This window comes from Hemitrygon akajei, chromosome 20 (genome assembly GCF_048418815.1).
Source record: "Hemitrygon akajei chromosome 20, sHemAka1.3, whole genome shotgun sequence".
Lineage (NCBI taxonomy): Eukaryota > Metazoa > Chordata > Chondrichthyes > Myliobatiformes > Dasyatidae > Hemitrygon > Hemitrygon akajei.
Genome location: NC_133143.1, coordinates 53,771,393 through 53,790,778, shown reverse-complemented (window position 1 = coordinate 53,790,778; position 19,386 = coordinate 53,771,393). Strand labels below are relative to the sequence as shown.

Sequence of the window (19,386 nt, the reverse complement as noted above, 5' to 3'; positions counted from 1 at the left end):
CCTTTTCCCTAGTAGGACCCTCTATATATTGCAAAAGGAAATGATTCTGAGCACTCTTAACAAATTCTACCCCATCCAAGTCCTTAGCACCATGGCAGCCCCAATCGAGATTAGGGAAGTTAAAATCCCCGACTATGATAACCCTATTCTTCCCACAACTTTCTGCCATCTTCTAGAAGGTTGGCGTCATTCAATGTTTGTAGTGAGATGCTGAAGATGTTCTATAGGTCAGTTGTGGAGAGCGCCCTCTTCTTTGTGGTGGTGTGTTGGGGAGGCAGCATTAAGAAGAGGGACACCTCACGTCTTAATAAGCTGGTAAGGAAGGCGTGCTCTGTCGTGGGCAAAGTACTGGAGAGTATAACATCGGTAGCAGAGCGAAGGGCGCTGAGTAGGCTACGGTCAATTATGGAAAACCCTGAACATCCTCTACATAGCACCATCCAGAGACAGAGAAGCAGTTTCAGCGACAGATTGCTATCGATGCAATGCTCCTCAGACAGGATGAAGAGATCAATACTCCCCAATGCCATTCGGCTTTACAATTCAACCGCCAGGAGTAAGATATGTTAAAGTGCCGGGGTTAGGACTCAATGTATTTAAGTAAACTACTTAAGAACTTTTTAAAAGCTATTATTAATGCTTTTTGAGAGGGTGATTTTAGATGCATATCATATTTTTACTGACTTAAGTATTGTATGTAATTAGTTTTGATACAATAAGTGTATGGGACATTGGAAAAAATGTTGAATTTCCCCATGGGGATGAATAAAGTATCTCTATCTATCTATCTATTTATTCCTCTGATTCCCTTTGACTATTAGAGATTCTACAAATACAATCCCAACAAGGTGACCATCCTCTTCTCATTTCTCAGGTCCTCCCCATAAAGCCTCATTGGACAATCCCTCAGTAATTTCAATTCAGATTACTACCATGATGTTCTTCTTAACCAGAAATTCAACTCCCCCTCCTCTCTTTCCTCCACCTTTATCCCACCTAATAACACCAGTATCCTGAAATAATGTCCCTCCCTGAGCTACGTTGCGTCTATAACACAGTCCAATGTAGCTATCCAGTCCCCCTTACTTGTTAGCCTTTAGCATTGAAATAAATACAATTTAATCCAAACACGAGGAAATCTGCAGATGCTGGAAATTCAAGCAACACACACAAAATGCTGGTGGAACGCAGCAGGCCAGGCAGCATCTATACGGAGAAGCACTGTCGACGTTTCGGGCCGAGACTCTTCGTCAGGACTAACTGAAAGGAAAGATAGTAAGAGATTTGAAAGCAGGAGGGGGAGGGGAAAATGTGAAATGATAGGAGAAGACCAGAGGGGGTGGGGTGAAGCTGAGAGCCGGAAAGGTGATTGGCAAAAGGGATACAGAGCTGGAGAAGGGAAAGAATCATGGGACTGGAGGCCTAGGGAGAAAGAAAGAGGGAGGGGAGCACCAGAGGGAGATGGAGAACAGGCAGAGTGATGGGCAGAAAGAGAGAGAAAAAAGGAGGGGGATAAAACTAAATATATCAGGGATGGGGTAAGAAGGGGAGGAGGGGCATTAATGGAAGTTAGAGAAGTCAATGTTCATGCCAATTTAATCCAACAGACTTTCCTTGCTCTCTGTTGTGCAGCTGCCTCTCTTGTCTACTGACCTTACCGTCACTAAAGTCTGACTCAATGTCCAACTTCCCATCTCCCTCACTTCTGTTCTTGATCACATCTCCCTACCAGTCCAGGCTTGGGCTTAGAACTGGCAAAATTTCATTCAAATGTAAAAGCATTAGTCATCTCCAACAACACCAAACTGTAACCATTTCCCATTTTCACTAGTATTAACGCCCAGCATTCTGAGGTAACCAGGATTGAGAATTGGGGAGAAAGGGATGTGGGGACAGAGGAGGGGTCGCATTGGCTACTTCTGCCAAATCATTACCACTACCACCATGGAGAGAAAAGGGCTGTGGGCATACAGAAGTACCGGTACTTCGAGATGCCCCTAAGTTCCTTCAGCACTAAATCTAAATCCTGTAATTCAACAGAAAATAAAATGCTGGAGGAACTCAACAGGCCAGGCATCTCTGGAAAATAGTGCAGTCCATATTTCAGGCTGAGACCCTTCTGTCCCACTGAAGGGTCTTGGCCCGAAATGTAGACTGTACACTTTTCCATAGATGCTGCCTGGCCTGCTGAGTTTCTCCAGCATTTTGTTGCTTTCTCTTGTCTGTAACAGTCTGAGCACATAGGGTAAGGCACATGGCAATGAAAGGAGGAGATATTTCTTCATCCAGGATGTGGTAAATCTGCAGAGTTCCCTATCGTAGGGGGCTGTGGACATCAAGTCAGAATCAGAATTCTGACCGGCATATCTTGTGAAATTTGTTAACTCTGCAGCAGCAGTACAATGAAATACATGATAAATATAGAAAAAAACTGAATTACAGTAAATATATTTATATATTAAAAAGATACGATAAATAGTGCAAAAACGTTAGTTAAAAAAGAATGTAGTGAGGTAGTGTTCATGGGTTCAATGTCCATTTAGAAATCAGATGGCAGAAGGGAAGAAGATGTTCCTGAATTGCCAAGTGTGTGCCTTCAGGCTTCTGTACCTCCTTCCCGATGGTAACAGTGAGAAGAAGGCAAGTCCTGGGTGGTGGGAGTCCTTGACGATGGAAGCCGCTTTCCTGAGGCACCATTCCTTGAAGATGTTTTGGATACTACGGAGACTGCTATCCATGATACAGCTGACTAATTTTACAACTCTCTGCAGATTACTTCGATCCTGTGCAGTAGCCCCCCGCCCGCCCACAGTAGATAGTGATGCCAGTCAGAATGCTCTTCACAGTACAACTGTAGAAGTTTGAGTGTTGTAGGTGAGAAACCAAATCTCCTCACACTCCTGATGAAACATAACTGCGGTCTTGCCTTCTGAATAGCTGCATCGATGTGTTGGGTTGTATCCTCTAGAGATATTGACACCCAGGGGTTTGAAATTGCTCACTCTCTGCTCTTCTGATCCCTCTATGAGGATTGGTTTTGTGTTCTCTTATCTTGCCCTTTATGAAGTCCACAATCAGCTCTTTGGTCTTACTGACATTGAGGGTAAGGCTATTAACAATAGACAATAGACAGTAGGTGCAGGAGTAGGCCATTCGGCCCTTCTAGCCAGCACCACCATTCACTGTGTTCACGGCTGATCATACACAATCAGTACCCTGTTCCTGCCCTCTCCCCATATCCCTTGACCCCGCTATCTATAAGAGCTCTATCTAACTCTCTCTTGAATGCATCCAGAGACTTGGCCTCCACTGCCTTCTGGGGCAGAGCATTCCACATATCCACCACTCTCTGAGTGAAAAGGTTTTTCCGCATCTCTGTTCTAAATGGCCTACCCCTTATTCTTAAACTGTGGCCTCTAGTTCTGGACTCACCCATCAGCGGGAACATGCTTCCTGCCTCCAGCGTGTCCAATCCCTTAATAATCTTATATGTTTCAATCAGATCCCCTCTCATCCTTCTAAATTCCAGTGTATACAAGCCCAGTCGCTCCAATCTTTCAACATATGACAGTCCCGCCATTCCGGGAATTAACCTTGTGAACCTACGCTGCACTCCCTCAATAGCAAGAATGTCCTTCCTCAAATTTGGAGACCAAAACTGCACACAATACTCCAGGTGGGGTCTCACCAGGGCCCTGTACAGCTGCAGAAGGACCTCTTTACTCCTATACTCAATTCGTCTTGTTATAAAGGCCAGCATGCCATTAGCTTTCTTCACTGCCTGCTGTACCTGCATGCTTGCTTTCATTGACTGATGTACAAGAACACCTAGATCTTGTTGTACTTCCCCTTTTCCTAACTTGACTCCATTTAGATAGTAATCTGCCTTCCTGTTCTTGCCACCAAAGTGGATAACCTCACATTTATCCACATTAAACTGCATCTGCCATACATTTGCCCGTTCACCCCACCTGTCCAAGTCACCCTGCATTCTCATAACATCCTCCTGACATTTCACACTGCCACCCAGCTTTGTGTCATCAGCAAATTTGCTAATGTTACTTTTAATCCCTTCATCTAAATCATTAATGTATATCGTAAACAGCTGCGGTCCCAACACCGAACCTTGCGGTACCCCTCTGGTCACAGCCTGCCATTCCGAAAGGGACCCGTTAATCGCTGCGATTAACTATTGCTGCGACACCACTCAATTAGCTGGTATATCTTGCCCGCTCATCACCATTTGAGATTCTGCCAGCAAAAGATTGTATCATCAGCAAATTTATAGATGGCATTTGAACAATAGCTAGCCACAAAGTCATGGGTATAATCTATCACAGAAAACTGTGCAGGCTAATTCTCTATCACAAACAGCTATGGAGACTAAGTCATTAAATATATTTAAGAAACAGATTTCTAGACACAAAAGACATAAACGTTTTGGGACAGAGCAGAAATATGGCATAAAGATAGATCAGCAATGATGTAGACTGGCAGAGCAGATTTTATGTGGCCCACCAAAGTGGTTTACTCTTGCTTCTAATTTTCAAAGTTTCTATCAATAATATTGTGGGATGACTATCACCAATATGACTGCGACAATTAAAAATGATTTACCAACAGCACCTTAAGGGCAACTGGACATGCATAATAAGTGCTGATCTTTTAATTGCACCCACAAATGAAAAAAGAAACAAACCAAGATGGCACCCCCATGTCCCTCCTCCTTCCCTTTCTTCTATGGCCCACTCTCCTCTCCATCAGATTCCTTCTTCTCCAGCCTTTTACCTTCCAGCCATCCTCCCTCCCCTTCCCCACCTTTTTACTCTGGCGTCTCCTCCCTTCCTTTCTAGTCCTGAAGAAAGATCTCAGCCTGAAATGTCGACTAGTTTATTCATTTCCATTGATGCTGCCTGACACGAGTTCCTCCAGTTTTTTGTGTGTGTTGCTTTGAAAATGCAATTTTAAAAGAAGATACAAGAGCTAACATCCTCCATTTCTCTGCAAAAGTACGTTGGGATGTCTTCCAAAATTAAAACACGACAGATGTTGGTAAAAAAAAACACTGAAAAGTCTCGGTTTGTCAAAGAACTTTGTGTTTGAAAGCGACTATTCAAAAAGGTCACAAGAGATTCTGCAGATGCTTCAAGAAAGCGAGAGCCACACAGAGAACGCTGGGGAAATCAGTCGTTCAGGCAACTTCGACGGAGAGAACAGTTGACGTTTTGGGCCAAAAGCCTTCATCAGAACATGGTGTGTGTCTGTTTGCTTTCGACAAATTAAATAGAATTAACGTTGTCTGAACAAAGATTTTGTTGGGGGAAAAAACGCTTTGAAGCATTACGAAATGTTCCAAAACGTTATAAACGGCAACATTTCTTGAAGTTTTGACCACCAGAGAGCATAACCACGTGGCCATTCATCAAACACTAATGTAATCATTAAAAAGCTTTAACGATTCCAGTATTTGCTTGGGGGGGGGAGGTGTTAAAAACAGGTCATGCCACAACTATTGTTGTACTCTTGCATTTGTTAGTTGTAGGCCTTTGGGGAAAAAGAACATGCTGTAAGCATACACAGCGAAATTTCAAATTTGTATACAGTACTTATTTCCTTGCGGCAATTGATTGCACATCTATTCCATCTCACAAATTGAGGCAGTTAACTTATCCATATTAGAAACTCGTGCATTCGCACACAAATACAAACTCTCCAAATTCCCAGTTTACGGTCATACAGACCGTGGCTTAAACAGACGTTTCAGAACCACACGGGCAGGCGGGCCTTCTGTTCTGTCACACCCATCGCAGACCCTATTGGTCCATCGCATTCCAACGGCGCGTGTTCATTGGCTGCACTGTACTGTCTGTCTATCATAACGCGGTAGTGTGCGCCGGAGGTTTCTCACTCAAAGTGAAAGTCGCAGAGGCTGCGGGATGGGGATTTTACTCGTCAACGAAAACATCAATTCCACCGCCTCAGGTAAACGCTGCATCTCCATTTGTTGTTGGGGTGGGAGTCCGCAATGTTATCAGCCCGCCTTGTCGGCTTTCGCCTGCTTGCATGTGAAAGTTTATCTTTTCGCCACTGTGTTTTAAACCCGTTTCTCGGTGCCTTCACCACCCCTCCAGTAACAACTGCAGGCTTCTTAACCGTGAAGATTGTGAGCATCCGGTCTGCTGCCTGGAAGTTTACCTTCTCCTGGCCAAAACAAATTCTAGCTGCAAACTGACCTCGCTTCCCTTCAGAGCAACACAAGGTGCTGGAGGAACTCAAATTGATTCTGGTGGTTCCTCCAGCTTTTTGTGTGCGTTGCTTCAGATTTCTAGCATCTGCAGTCTCATGTCTTGTGTTTCTCCCCGCTCTGAACTCCTGCTACATTCCCACCAAGCGGCTGTCTTATTTGCTGATAATTTACTACTTGATTGTTTAGATGCTGTCCTTCCCTTCCCACCTACTATTGACAAATTTGTACCCATTTCGTAGATCTCTTTGTGGGATCCTTCCAGTCACGTCTCGCTCTGGTATAGTATCGAATCAGTTCTGGACAGAATTATGTTACCTCCCCCTTTTGTGACTGTGACAAAACCGCTCATCCCCAGAGTCAGGCTTAACATCACAGACACCGACAGAATCAACAAACCATTCGTAAGGCCAGTGATGTTGTAGGGGTGGAACTGGACTCTCTGACGGTGGTGTCTGAAAAGAGGATGCTGTCCAAGTTGCATGCCATCTTGGACAATGTCTCCCATCCACTCCATAATGTACTGGTTAGGCACAGGAGTACATTCAGCCAGAGACTCATTCCACCGAGATGTAACACTGAGCGTCATAGGAAGTTATTCCTACCTGTGGCCATCAAACTTTACAACTCCTCCCTTGGAGTGTCAGATACCCTGGGACAGTAGGCTGGTCCTAGACTAATTTCCACTTGGCATTATTTACGTATTATTATTTAATTATTTATGGTTTTATATTGCTATATTTCTTCACTATTCTTGGTTGGTGCAACTGTAACGAAACCCAATTTCCCTCGGGATCAATAAAGTATGTCTGTCTGTCATATGTTGTGATATTTGTTGTTTTGTGGAAGCAATATGGTGCAATACATAAAATACTATAAATTACAATAATATATGTAATTAAATAGTGCAAAAGAGAGCAATATATTGAGGCAGTGTCCATAGAGAAATCTGATAGCGGGGAAGGGGTGGGGGGGGAAGAAGCTGTTCCTAAAACATTGAGTGTGTGTCTTCAGGCTCCTATACGTCCTTCCTGTCTCATGGTAGTGATAAAAACACAGCATGTCCTGGGTGATGGGGTCTGTAATAATGAATACCATAATTTTGAGGCGTCTTCTTTTGAAGCTGTCCTCGATGTTGGGGAGGTTAGTGCCCATCTATACCGTTACCTTTGGGCCCACCTGAAGCAGTATCCCTGATCACTCCCTGGTTTGCAGAGGAAAGTAGTCCCTCAGCAGCAACATTGGAAAAGTGGGCTCTAGTTTCCACACACCATTATAAAACCTCAGTGGAGTGAGATTTTGACCATCTGTTTTGAAGTGGTTACATGTGACAAAGCCTCTGTGAAGTCATTTCAGTCTTGTGATATTTGTTGTTTTGCGGAAGCAATATGGTGCAATACATAAAATACTATAAATTACAATAATATATGTAATTAAATAGTGCAAAAGAGAACAATATATTGAGGCAGTGTCCATAGAGAAATCTGATAGCGGGGACGGGGTGGGGTGGGGAGAGGGGGGAAGAAGCTGTTCCTAAAACATAAATGCAAGGTCTTGGTGTCCAGAATTCTGTAGCCAAAGCACCCAGGGCAATTGCTTCATCTTTTGCTGGTTTTGTATTTTATGTATTTATTGCAGTACAACATGGAGAGGCCCTTTGAACCACACCACCCTGCAATTCCCCAATTTCATCTAAGCTAAATTACGGGACAGTTTACGATGACCAATTAACCTACCAACCAGTACGTCTTTGGAGGAAACCAGAGCATCTGGAGGAAACCTATGTGGGAACAGCGGGAACTGATCCTGGGTTGCTTGTACAGTAAAGCGTTGTGCTAACCACTACATTACCATATCATGTAAAACGATGTGCTAACCAGTACACTACCAAGCCACCCCATGCTATATTCTGTACTATATTTTAGTATACATTTGCTTGTGTTTACTTCCTGGACATGCACGATATCGAGCAATCAGATCCTCTGAGGACACACACTTGCCATCTTTATTCTTGTTTAGGTGGCATATGTTCAATTTTTGTCCCGGTCACATTCCAGGGAGGTGGTTTTCAAATAATAAATCCACCTTGAAGAATTTTTTAAAAAGGAGTGACAAATTCTATGAATCTAAAATTTAGAAAATGGAGATTGTTAGAAGGAACATAACACAATCGATCTGACAAAATCAGTAAAACAAAAGGCAAGTTTATAATCCTCTTTCTGTACAGGTTCTAATGAAAAATATTATTTATCCTCGGATGCTGGCAGACCTGTTGTGAACATGTATTTTGTTTTCATTTATATCATTACTTTTCATTATTATTTACAAATATGATTGTATGGTACTATAAGGACTATAACTTTGTGGTTTGAATCTCAAATGCAAGCACAGACAGAAATCAACACTCAGACAGACAAGTATGGGCCACAACTTGCTGGGGAGAACTATCAGCATTTCTCTACATATGTGTACCAAGTTTAAGGATTCCAAAGATTGCTGGCTTTTGCTCAGTCATTTTTTTTCCCCTTGTCTCCCTACTCAACCTCTGTTAACTTAATCCCGCAGGAGGAACAATGAGTCTATTGATTTGAAAAGGAAGGCAATGAATGTGCACTGGCTCTTTTTGTTTGTGGGGCTTCCTGATCTCTTTAATTCTTTCAAGTGTTTTCAGTATAATAATTATTTCTAATTTTTTTAAAATTTTGAGATTTTTAATTGCTGACATGTGCTTTGACAGCGCCTTTACCAGGGAGTTGTCTTAGCCAGTGCTTTCTTTACAGTGCTCAGGTCACCCGATATAATGACACTTATCAAATTATACCCTTCCCAAGGCAATGATAAAAAGTGTTGATACCCAGCGATAGTTGACAGTGTACGTGTGCGCACACACACACACACCCACCCACCCCTGGAGGAACTCAACAGGCTAGTCAGCATCTATGGAAAAGAGTAGACAGTCAACATTTACCTGGCCATCTGAGTTCCTCCAGCATTTTGTTGCTCGGATTTCAGGCATCTGCAGACTTTTGTTTGTAATAGTTGGCAGTAGATCTTCAAAAGGGAAATGTGCATTTACAAGTCAGTGAGATGATTCATTCAGCACAGAAGCTGAGCTTCAGGCAGAACTTGCCTGTGCTGACCAAACTGAACCATTCCCATTTGTCTATATTTGGCCTGTATCCCACTAAATCTTTCTGAACCATGTAATTGTCCAAGTGCCTTTTCGATGTCTGATTGCTCTTCTGCTGGCACCATACTTACCAGAGTTCCTTGAGGATATAATGAGTGCAGTGGATACAGGGGAACAGATGGACATTATTTACTTGAATTTCCAGAAGACATTCGATGAGGTGCTGCATAAAAGGCTTATTCATAAGATAAAGATGCATAGAGTTGGGGGTAATGTATTAGCTTGAATAGAGGATTGGTTAACTAACAGAAAGCAGAGAGTTGGGATACATGGGTCTTACTCTGGTTGGCAATCAGTAGTGAGTTGTGTGCTGCAGGGGTTGGTGCTGGGCCTGCAGCTATTCACGATATGCTTTAATGATCTGGAAAAGGGGACTGAGTGTAGTGTATCTAAGTTTGCTGATGATACTAAATTGAGTGGAAAAGCAAATTGTGCAGAAGTACAGAGAGTCTGCAGAGAGATATAGATAGGTTAAGTGAGTGGGCAAGGCTCTGGCAGATGGAGTACAATGTTGGTAAATGCAAGGTCATCCACATTGGAAGGGAAGATCGAAGATCAGATTATTTAAATGGTAAAAAAAATTGCAGCATGCTGCTATGCAGAGGGATTTGGGAGTGCTTGTGCATGAATCACAAAAGGTTGGTTTGCTGGTGCAGCAGGCTATCAAGAAGCCAAATGGGATGTGGCCTTCATTGCTAGAAGGATTCAATTTAAGAGCAGGAAGATTATGCTGCAACTGTACTGGTGAGGCTGCGTTTGGAGTACTGCATGCAGTTTTCGTCTCCTTACTTGAGGAAGGATATACTGGACGTGGAGGTGGTGCAGAGGAGGTTCACCAGGTTGATTCCAGAGATGAGGGGGTTTGACTATGAGGAGAGATCAAGTCTCTGGGACTGTACTCACTGGAATTCAGAAGAATGAAAGGAGATCTTATAGAAGCACATAACATGAATGGTATAGATAAGATAGAGGCAGGAAAGTTGTTTACACTGATAGGTGAGAAAAGAACTAGGGGACATGGCCTCAAGATTCGGGGGAGTAGATTTAGGACAGAGATGAGGAAGAACTGCTTTTTCCAGAGAGAGATAAATCTGTGGAATTCTTTGCCCAATGAAGCTGTGGAGATTACCTCAGTAAATATATTTAAGACATGGTCGGATAGATTTTTGCATAGTAGGGGAATTAAGGGTTGGGGGGAAAAGGCAGGTAGGTGGCGAAGAGTCCATGGCCAGATCAGCTGTGATCTTATTGAATGGCAGAACAGGCTTGATAGCCAGATGGCCGACTCCTGCTCCTGTTTCTTATGTATATATGCACTAGTATTGTTTGATTAAGCATTTATTGTTTAGAGAATTCATTATGGGTTCTATGTAAAAGTATGAATGGCATACATCATTAAGCCACCACATCATTAGTGTGTGCCTCACTAAAGTAAAAATGAAATTAGGGTGCACATGTTATTCCTGGCTCCGTGTTTTTCTTTTGATTCAATTTTGGAATTACAAAAATATAAAGTTATAAATGAACTGATATATAAACTTATAAAGTTGCCTGAAATAGCCTAAGCATGGGCAGTATTTCAAAGTGAAATGAGGTTTGGGGGGGATAAAAAAGAAAGTAAATGTGAATGAAACACAGTCGTTCGTAAAGGCTTCTGAAGGTATGCGAAAAGGAAGCAACTAGTGAGGCAAATGTGCTGGAGTCAGAGGCTCCTACCTGCTTCAAAAGGGCAGTAATCTTACTGATGCCCAAGAGGAGCAGGGGGAATGGTCTCAACGACTATCACCCAGTTGCACTCACTTCTACTGTGATGAAATGCTTTGAGTGGTTGATTGTGGCTATAATTAATTCCTGCCTGAGCAAGGACCTGGACCTACCACCACAACAGGTCTACAGCAGATATAACTTCACTGCTTGTCCGCTAAGTTCAAAGCACCGAGAGCTGGATGACCTTTGGAGTGAGGAGATAAGTGATCACTTACAGGGAAGTAGTCACCCCTAGGTCGCAGGAAGAGGATGGCTGTCAGGAGGAGGAATGGGACAGTGAATAGGCAGTTAGTGCAGAGCACCCCTGTGGCCATTGTCCCTAATAATAACTATACTGTGGTGGGGGTGACCTCCCAGGGGAATGCCACAGAGACCCAATTACTGGCACTGAGCATGTGTCTGTGCTGTAAAAGGGAAAGAGGGAGAAGAGGGGAGCAGTAGTAATAGGGGACTCGGTAGTAAGGGGAAGAGACAGGGGATCCTGTGGATGTGAATGGGACACCCGGATGGTATGTTGCCTGCCAGGTGCCAGGGTCAGGGACACCTTGGGTCACATCGACAGCATTTTTTGGGGGGGGAGAGTAGCCAGATGTCTTGGTACATATTAAGTGTGAATGACATAGGAAGCAAAGAGGTCATGAAGAGAGAATTTAGAGAACTAGGCAGAAAGCTGAGAAGCAGGACCTCCAGGGTGGTAATTTCTGGATTGCTACCTGTACCACGCACCAGTGAGGGTAGAAACAGGATGAATTGGCAGACAAATGCGTTGCTGAGAAGCTGGTGCGGGGAACAGGACTTCAGGTTCTTTGATCATTGGGATCTCTTCTGGGGGAGATGTGACCTGTACAAATCGGAGATGATTAGGAAACTTAAGGTGAAGGAACCCTTGGGAGACAGTGATCACAACATGACTGAGTTCAACTTGAAATTTGATAAGGGGAAAGTGGAGTAAAGGAAATTACAATGGTATGAGGGAGGAGTTGGCCAAAGGAAATTGGTAGGAGATGCTGGCAAGGATGACAGCAGAGCAGCAAAAGCGTGAGTTTATTGGAAAAATGAGGAAGATGTACGATAGATGTATTCCAAAAACAAAGGAATACTCAAATGGCAAAATACAACAACTGTGGCTGACGAGGGAAGCAAGGCTAATGTAAAAGCAAAAGAGAGGACAAAGCAAAAACTAGTGGGAAGACAGAGAATTGGGAAGCTTTTAAAAACCTGCAGAAAGCAACTAAAAGAATCATTAGGATGGAAAAGATGAAATATAAGAAGCTAGCAAACAATATCAAGGAGGATAGAAAAAGCATTTTCAAATATGTAAACAATAAAAGAGAGATGAGAGTGGATATAGGACTGCTAGAAAATGAGGCTGGAGAGCAAGTTGGTCAGTGAAGTTAACAGAGAACTCCAAATGAGGGAATTAATGGGTCTTTAACAATGATGCTTGTTCTATCATCCTCTCTGGAGGAAAATACTTTCGACTTGCACACAAATACTTGCCTGACAGAGCAGTGTGGTGCCATTATTACCTCGCAGCCACCAGACTCTCGAACCAGTGGGGATAACTTCACTTTCCCCAAGACTGAGCTCTTCCCACAACCTATGAACTCACTTTTATGGACTCCTCATCTCATGTCCTCTATATTTATTGTTTGTTTACTTTTTCTATTTCCACAGTTTGTTGTCTTTTGCGTATCGATTGTCTTGTGTGTGGTTTTTCATTATTTCTTTTAAAAAAAAATTTTTAAATTAGTTTTTCTATACATTTTACAAATTAAAAACCCCAAATCCCAATGAGGAACATTAATACAGTGCAAAATTAAGCATACAATGACAATATGCTACAAAGGAAGAGAATTTGACAAAAAAGCACCTAAATTGAAGACAAGTAAACTTAGTATCCTCCCCAAGCCCCACAACACAAAAAAAAACAACACTCCAGACCAACCACAACACAATATAGAGAGTATAAATCAGGACAATCAAACTCCCAGACTGTGAATACACTTAGTAACAGAGGATAATAATGCCTACTACCAGAAAAAAAAGGGAGCTGAAAGCAAGAGACCGAAAAGAAAAAAAAACCCTAGTCAAGAGGAAGGTTATGAAAGTACTCGATAAAAGGTCCCCAGACCTTATGGAACTTTAGATCCGAATTAAGAACTGAATAATGAATTTTTTCGAGGTCCAAGCAGGCCATAATGTCGTTAAGCCATTGAGCATGAGTGGGCGGGGCAACATCTCTCCATCTAAGGAGGATCAAGCGTCTAGTCAGGAGAGAGGCAAAGGATAATATTCGGCATTTGGTCGGACTCAGACGTAAATCTGTCTTGCCCCAGAAACCGAACAAAGCAATTAAGGGGTTTGGTTCTAGGTGCTGATTCAGAATACACGATAACGTAGTGAAGACATCTTTCCAAAATTTCTCCAAGCTAGGACAGAACCAGTACATATGGATGAGAGAGGCCACACCCCTCTTGCATTTATCACAGAGCGGACTAATGTTAGGGTAGAATCGAGATAGTTTAGATTTAGACATATGGGCTCTATGAACAATCTTAAACTGTAAAAGGCAATGGCGAGCACAAAGAGAGGTTGAGTTAACCGATTTGAGAATCGAGTCCCAGCTCTCATCGGATAAGGAGGTATTTAAATCCTGCTCCCAGGCCATTTTAATTTTATCCACAGGGGCCCGTCGTAAGGCTGCTAATTTATCTCGAATAATTGATATTAAACCTTTACCTAGTGGATTAATGGAAAGAAATAAGTCCATAGCATTTTTTGCAGGCATTTCAGGAAAGTTAGGAATTAAAGGAGCAATAATGTGTCTAATTTGGAGATATCTAAAAAAATGAGCATTGGGCAGATTGAACTTAACAGAGAGCTGCTGAAAAGAAGCGAAACGATTATCAATGAAAAGATCTTCAAAATGTCTAATGCCCTTCCTATGCCAAACATGGAATGCTGAATCGTACGTAGTAGGTAAAAAAAGGTGATTATGTGCGACAGGGCTGGAAACGGAAAAACCATGGAAACCATAGCATTTCCTAAACTGAGCCCATATACGCAAAGTGTGTCTAACAAGAGGATTAGCTATTAATCTGGACAGACTACTAGGGAGTGCAGAGCCAAGAAGTGCAGAGATAGATAATTCTTTAGTGGAGCTCAACTCCATTGCCACCCAATTAGGGCACTCGGGTTGGCCGTGGAATTTTCATTATTTCTGTTGTCGTTCTTTGTATTTACTATGAATGCCCACAAGCAAATGAATCTCAGCGTTGTATATATGTACTTTGATAATCAAATCAGTTTGAACCAGTGATGCTGCACTGTGGCAGTTCAGTATTGCTGCAAATATAACTTTCAGATCAGGTACTCAAGTGAGACACTCGTCTCTCTTCCCAAGGAATTTTTCAAACTGGTGAAGAAATGTTGATTACGACATGGTTCAGAAATAAACATTCTCTAAACATTAAAAAAAAATCATCTGTTATTTTATAACATTTGTGCAAATTAACTGCTTGGTTTTCTGCAAATTATTAGCTGAGCTCAAAGTAATTCATTAACTGTAAAGGCCCAAGAGGCATGCTGATGTGTGAGAAGTATCACTGAAAGGAGATCGATTTTGCTCTTGCCTACAAATAGTGTTGTTTTAACTTTGGAGTTGCCTGCGGTAGTAAATGCACCCAGTAGAAACAGGCAGCGGCAAGTTTAATAAACTTAATCTGCATCATAATATGATGTAACTTGGATTTCAAAGGAATTCTATTTAGTGATGCACTTGTTGTTTAAAAATGTTTTGTTACAGATTTCCATTTCCAATAACAATCAATTTGTTCAAGAAATACTGTTATATTTTGGCCATTTGCACTCACATTAATCAATTTATATGAGCATCCCAGTAGAATTTTATCTTGCTGTTTTTCTCCCCCACAGCATTAATGGTGACTAATTTCCATTCCAGTTCTGAGAAGTGGAAAAGCCACTCCTCAGAATTGGAATGGAATGAGTCATCCTTAAATCCAAGGGAGAGAGAAGAAAGGAGCCGGGAAAAAAAAACTAATTCTCAGCAGGCTAGGCGGGATTATTCGTTTTAACTATAGTAAAGTCTTTATGTTGCAAATGTAAACTACTGATCAAGAATGGAGAAATATGCTAATACAGTTAATTGGGTCATCAGTAGTTGGAGCACTTGCTTGTTTGGGACCAAATCTCAAAGAACAAATACTAATCAGGGTGGGGGGGGGGGGGGTGGGAAATGGGTGGGATTCCTATTGTTTATTTGGGACACTATGCCTCTTAACTGAGCCAGGAGACTTGTCGAAGTTTCTAGCGAAGAGTTTTTACATAGTGTCAGTTGTGTGTGTTTGAGTTCAAAAGCAGTGATTTTAATCACTGATAGTTGGTGAGAAATTAGCAGTAAAACAATTCTGAACTGTTTTGTTCAATGTGGTTTCAAGCATTCAGGCTTGGAGATGCCAGGAGTGAAAATAAAACAATTTCACTACTTCAGCAAGTTAGCAGCTACAAAGATTTTGAAGATATCAACAATCATTTTGAATGTTGCAATGAAAATGAAGATTTGGAGGATGCAATTATTGAATGCATTGTATGAAGGCAGTCCATTATCTCAAGTCAAGTCACTTTTATTGTCATTTCGACCATAACTGCTGGTACAGTACATAGTAAAAATGAGACATTTTTCAGGACCATGGTGTTACATGACAGTACAAAAACTAGACTGAACTACGCAAAAAAAACAACAGAGAAAGCTACACTAGACTACAGACCTACACAGGACTGCGTAAAGTGCACAAAAACAGTGCAGGCATTACAATAAATAATAAACAGGACAATAGGGTAGTAAGGTGTCAGACCAGGCTCTGGGTATTGAGGAGTCTGATAGCTTGGGGGAAGAAACTGTTACATAGTCTGGTTATGAGAGCCCGAATGCTTCAGAGCCTTTTCCCAGACGACAGGAGGGAGAAGAGATTGTATGAGGGGTGCATGGGGTCCTTCCTAATGCTGTTTCCTTTGCGGATGCAGTGTGTAGTGTAAATGTCCGTGATGGCGGGAAGAGAGACCCCGATGATCTTTTCAGCTGATCTCACTATCTGCTGCAAGGTCTTGCGATCCGAGATGGTGCAATTTCCGAACCAGGTAGTGATGCAGCTGCTCAGGATGCTCTCAATACAACCCCTGTAGAATGTGATGAGGATGGGGGGGGCGGTGGGAGATAGACTTTCCTCAACCTTCGCAGAAAGTAGAGACGCTGCTGGGCTTTCTTTGCTATGGAGCTGGTGTTGAGGGGCCAGGTGAGATTCTCCATCAGGTGAACACCAAGAAATTTGGTGCTCTTTACAATCTCTACTGAGGAGCTGTCGATGTTCAGCAGGGAGTGGTCGCTCCGTGCCCTCCTGAAGTCAACAACCATCTCTTTTGTTTGTTCACATTAAGAGACAGGTTGTTGGCTCTGCACCAGTACGTTAGCTGCTGCACCTCCTCTCTGTAAGCTGACTCATTGTTTTTGCTGATGAGACCCACCACGGTCGTGTCATCAGCGAAATTGATGATATGGTTCGAGATGTGTGTTGCAGTACAGTCGTGGGTCAGCAGAGTGAACAACAGTGGATTGAGCACACAGCCCTGGGGGGCACTAGGTGTCTGCGCTGATATGTTCATAGTCGATCAAAAGAACACAGCGTACACAGTGGATGAATTCCACTGTCGATAACTATTAGGAAAAAATACAGTTTTATAGTGCTGTAGTGGTATTGTTAGTGTTCTAATTTGTTCTGTATTTCATTTAAGTACATAGTTTGTCACTCTGCTAAATGGTAGTTAGTCATACTTTTTTGTTATTTCCTTGAAACTTTAGCTAATTGTGGCAGCAGCTTAATTGGCCGAAAAGTTACTGGTCCCAATGTATCCCAATGAATCCCAATGAACTGGAATCTACTATATTTAGTATATTATCCCAATCTGGATTTAGTGGTGATTTTGAACTAAAACCTGTCCTTAGACAGATTGGAAAAAGATTGTCAAATTGGCCACCACAAGGGTCAGCTACTATATGTTTCTCTCTGACTGCCTTTGAATGGTGTCTATATGATGTCACGTGCTTGTGATACTGCTGCAAGTAAGTTTTTCGGTGCACCTGTGCACATGTATGCTTGTGCATATGACTAGTGTTACGTACCCCGTAACTGGGTCACTTACCAGCAAAGATAGAGAGGTCCGTTGAAGTCTGATGGTACTATTTTTAACAGTATTTATTGATAGAAATACACAAAAATAATATCAATGCAAACACACAGATAATATACGTCGTCAATACTAAATCTAAAAGCGCGGGTATAATAATAATCAATAAGAAATAAGCTGTATCGTTGTCTAGGGGATAATGAATTGTCTGATGGAAATATATAGTTCGTTCAGTTCATACAGGCTGCAGCCGTTGGGGACCCTGTGTGGCAATTGTTGGAGAGAGAGAGAGATGGGTTAAAACTTGCCCATTCTGTTTATGATGTCAATCCTTTGAGAGTTGAGTTCCCCGTTGTTAGCTAAAAACCGTTTTTCCGTGGCAAAGGTGACCAATTCCGGGCAAATGGAAGCGGACGCACATGGCCTTCCACCGGCTTTCGCTATTACGGGATCGCTAGCGTTTCTTCTGGTGCGTCTGAGGGGCTGTTCCCACAGACCCTTTTTTTATCCTGACTCACAGGGTCTCAGGTGTCAATCAGGTTGGGGGATGATGCAATCCCTCCACCAACCTCCTCCTTGGTTCATTGCCTGGGGCTTTGATTGCATTGTACAGGATGCAATACACAAGTCCGTCTCCAAGAGACAATAGCCGGTATCAATGGGTCCGTCTTTCGGAGGCCAGGACACATTCTAACCCTTTTGTGGATTCTGCATGTCTTTCTCTCATTTCCTGTGTCCCCTGAACTGACTTAATAGTGATCTTGCGATTCTCACAAAGGAGGGGGCTACCCCCGCACCCTTCGGCCCCTCAGAGCTGTGGTACATTCATAACATTGATAGGTTTTATGTAAATCAATATGGGGAAAAAGAAGACCTATAGATCTTGAGAGAGATGCCTAAATTACAATTTAAATTTGGGATTGTAAACGGGACCTTTCAGACTGGTTATTTAAAAAAAATGTTTAAGGTTGTGTACTGTGTCTTCGATATGTTGCTCTCTGTGAGACTGAAGGAGGGAGATGAATGAATGGGGGGGGTATTGCTGGGATGGGGATTGTAACGGGTGTTGGTGTCAAGATTAAGTATGATGATGTGAATGATAAGTGATACTGACTGAGTAGAATTCATTCATTGTGGACCAAGACATAACTCTTAATAAATGACTGAGTAGAATTCACTCATTGTGGACCAAGACATAACTCTTAATAAATGACTGAGTAGAATTCACTCATTGTGGACCAAGACATAACTCTTAATAAAAGTCCAAACAACAGTTAGTGTACTTACATATCAATCATACATTAAAAAAATTGATGCAGTGGCCTTTTCCACTCCTGAGAATTGGGATGGAAATTAGTCATCCTTAACCCCGAGCAGGAGTAAAGGAGGAACACAAAAAAGAGAATCTAATGGGATTGCTTAAACAAATTGATTAATGTGACGGGAAATGGGAAGTAAAGGGTCTGTTGCATCATTGGGGATCTGTGGAGTATTACAGTTATTTGGGGATCACCTGAATTTGCATTACTGAGCTTGAAGTTGCACTCTTTTTGACTTCACTCCTCCCACAGGAGGGGAATATCAAAAAGCTACGATCAGGTTTAAGGGAGAAATCAGGAGGGCAAAAAAGGGGTATCATATGAATTTGGAAGGCAGGGTTTAAGAGGTTCTTCAGTATATTAACAGTAAAAGAGGACTAGGGAGAGCCTGTGCCTTAAAGACTATCAGGGCTGCCTATGTGTGGAGTTGCAGGAGGTGGCTGAGATTTTAAATGTCCATTTCTCCTCAGTATTTACTAAAGGGAATATCGTGGATGCCAAAGAATTGGGGGTAATAAGTTGTGAGGTCTTAGAACATCTGCATATTATGAGGGGGAGGTAATTGCAGCTTAAGGGGAATTAAGATGGGCAGATCCTCTGGACCTGATCAAGTGTACTCCTGGACTTTGTTGGAGGCCAGAGAACAAATTGTGGAGGCCCTT

At 42.3% G+C, this 19,386-nt stretch overlaps 1 protein-coding gene across 1 annotated transcript in view; it reads left to right on the top strand.

The window, feature by feature from the left end:
* The first annotated feature begins 5,886 nt into the window (after positions 1–5,886).
* Positions 5,887–19,386, top strand: part of LOC140713798 (inactive ubiquitin thioesterase OTULINL-like) — a 47,698-nt gene continuing 34,198 nt past the window's right edge. Inside the window, exon 1 of the mRNA XM_073024334.1 lies at positions 5,887–5,982. Coding sequence (XP_072880435.1) covers positions 5,937–5,982 — 46 coding nt within the window. The 5' untranslated portion in view covers positions 5,887–5,936. The remainder of the gene's footprint in view (positions 5,983–19,386) is intronic.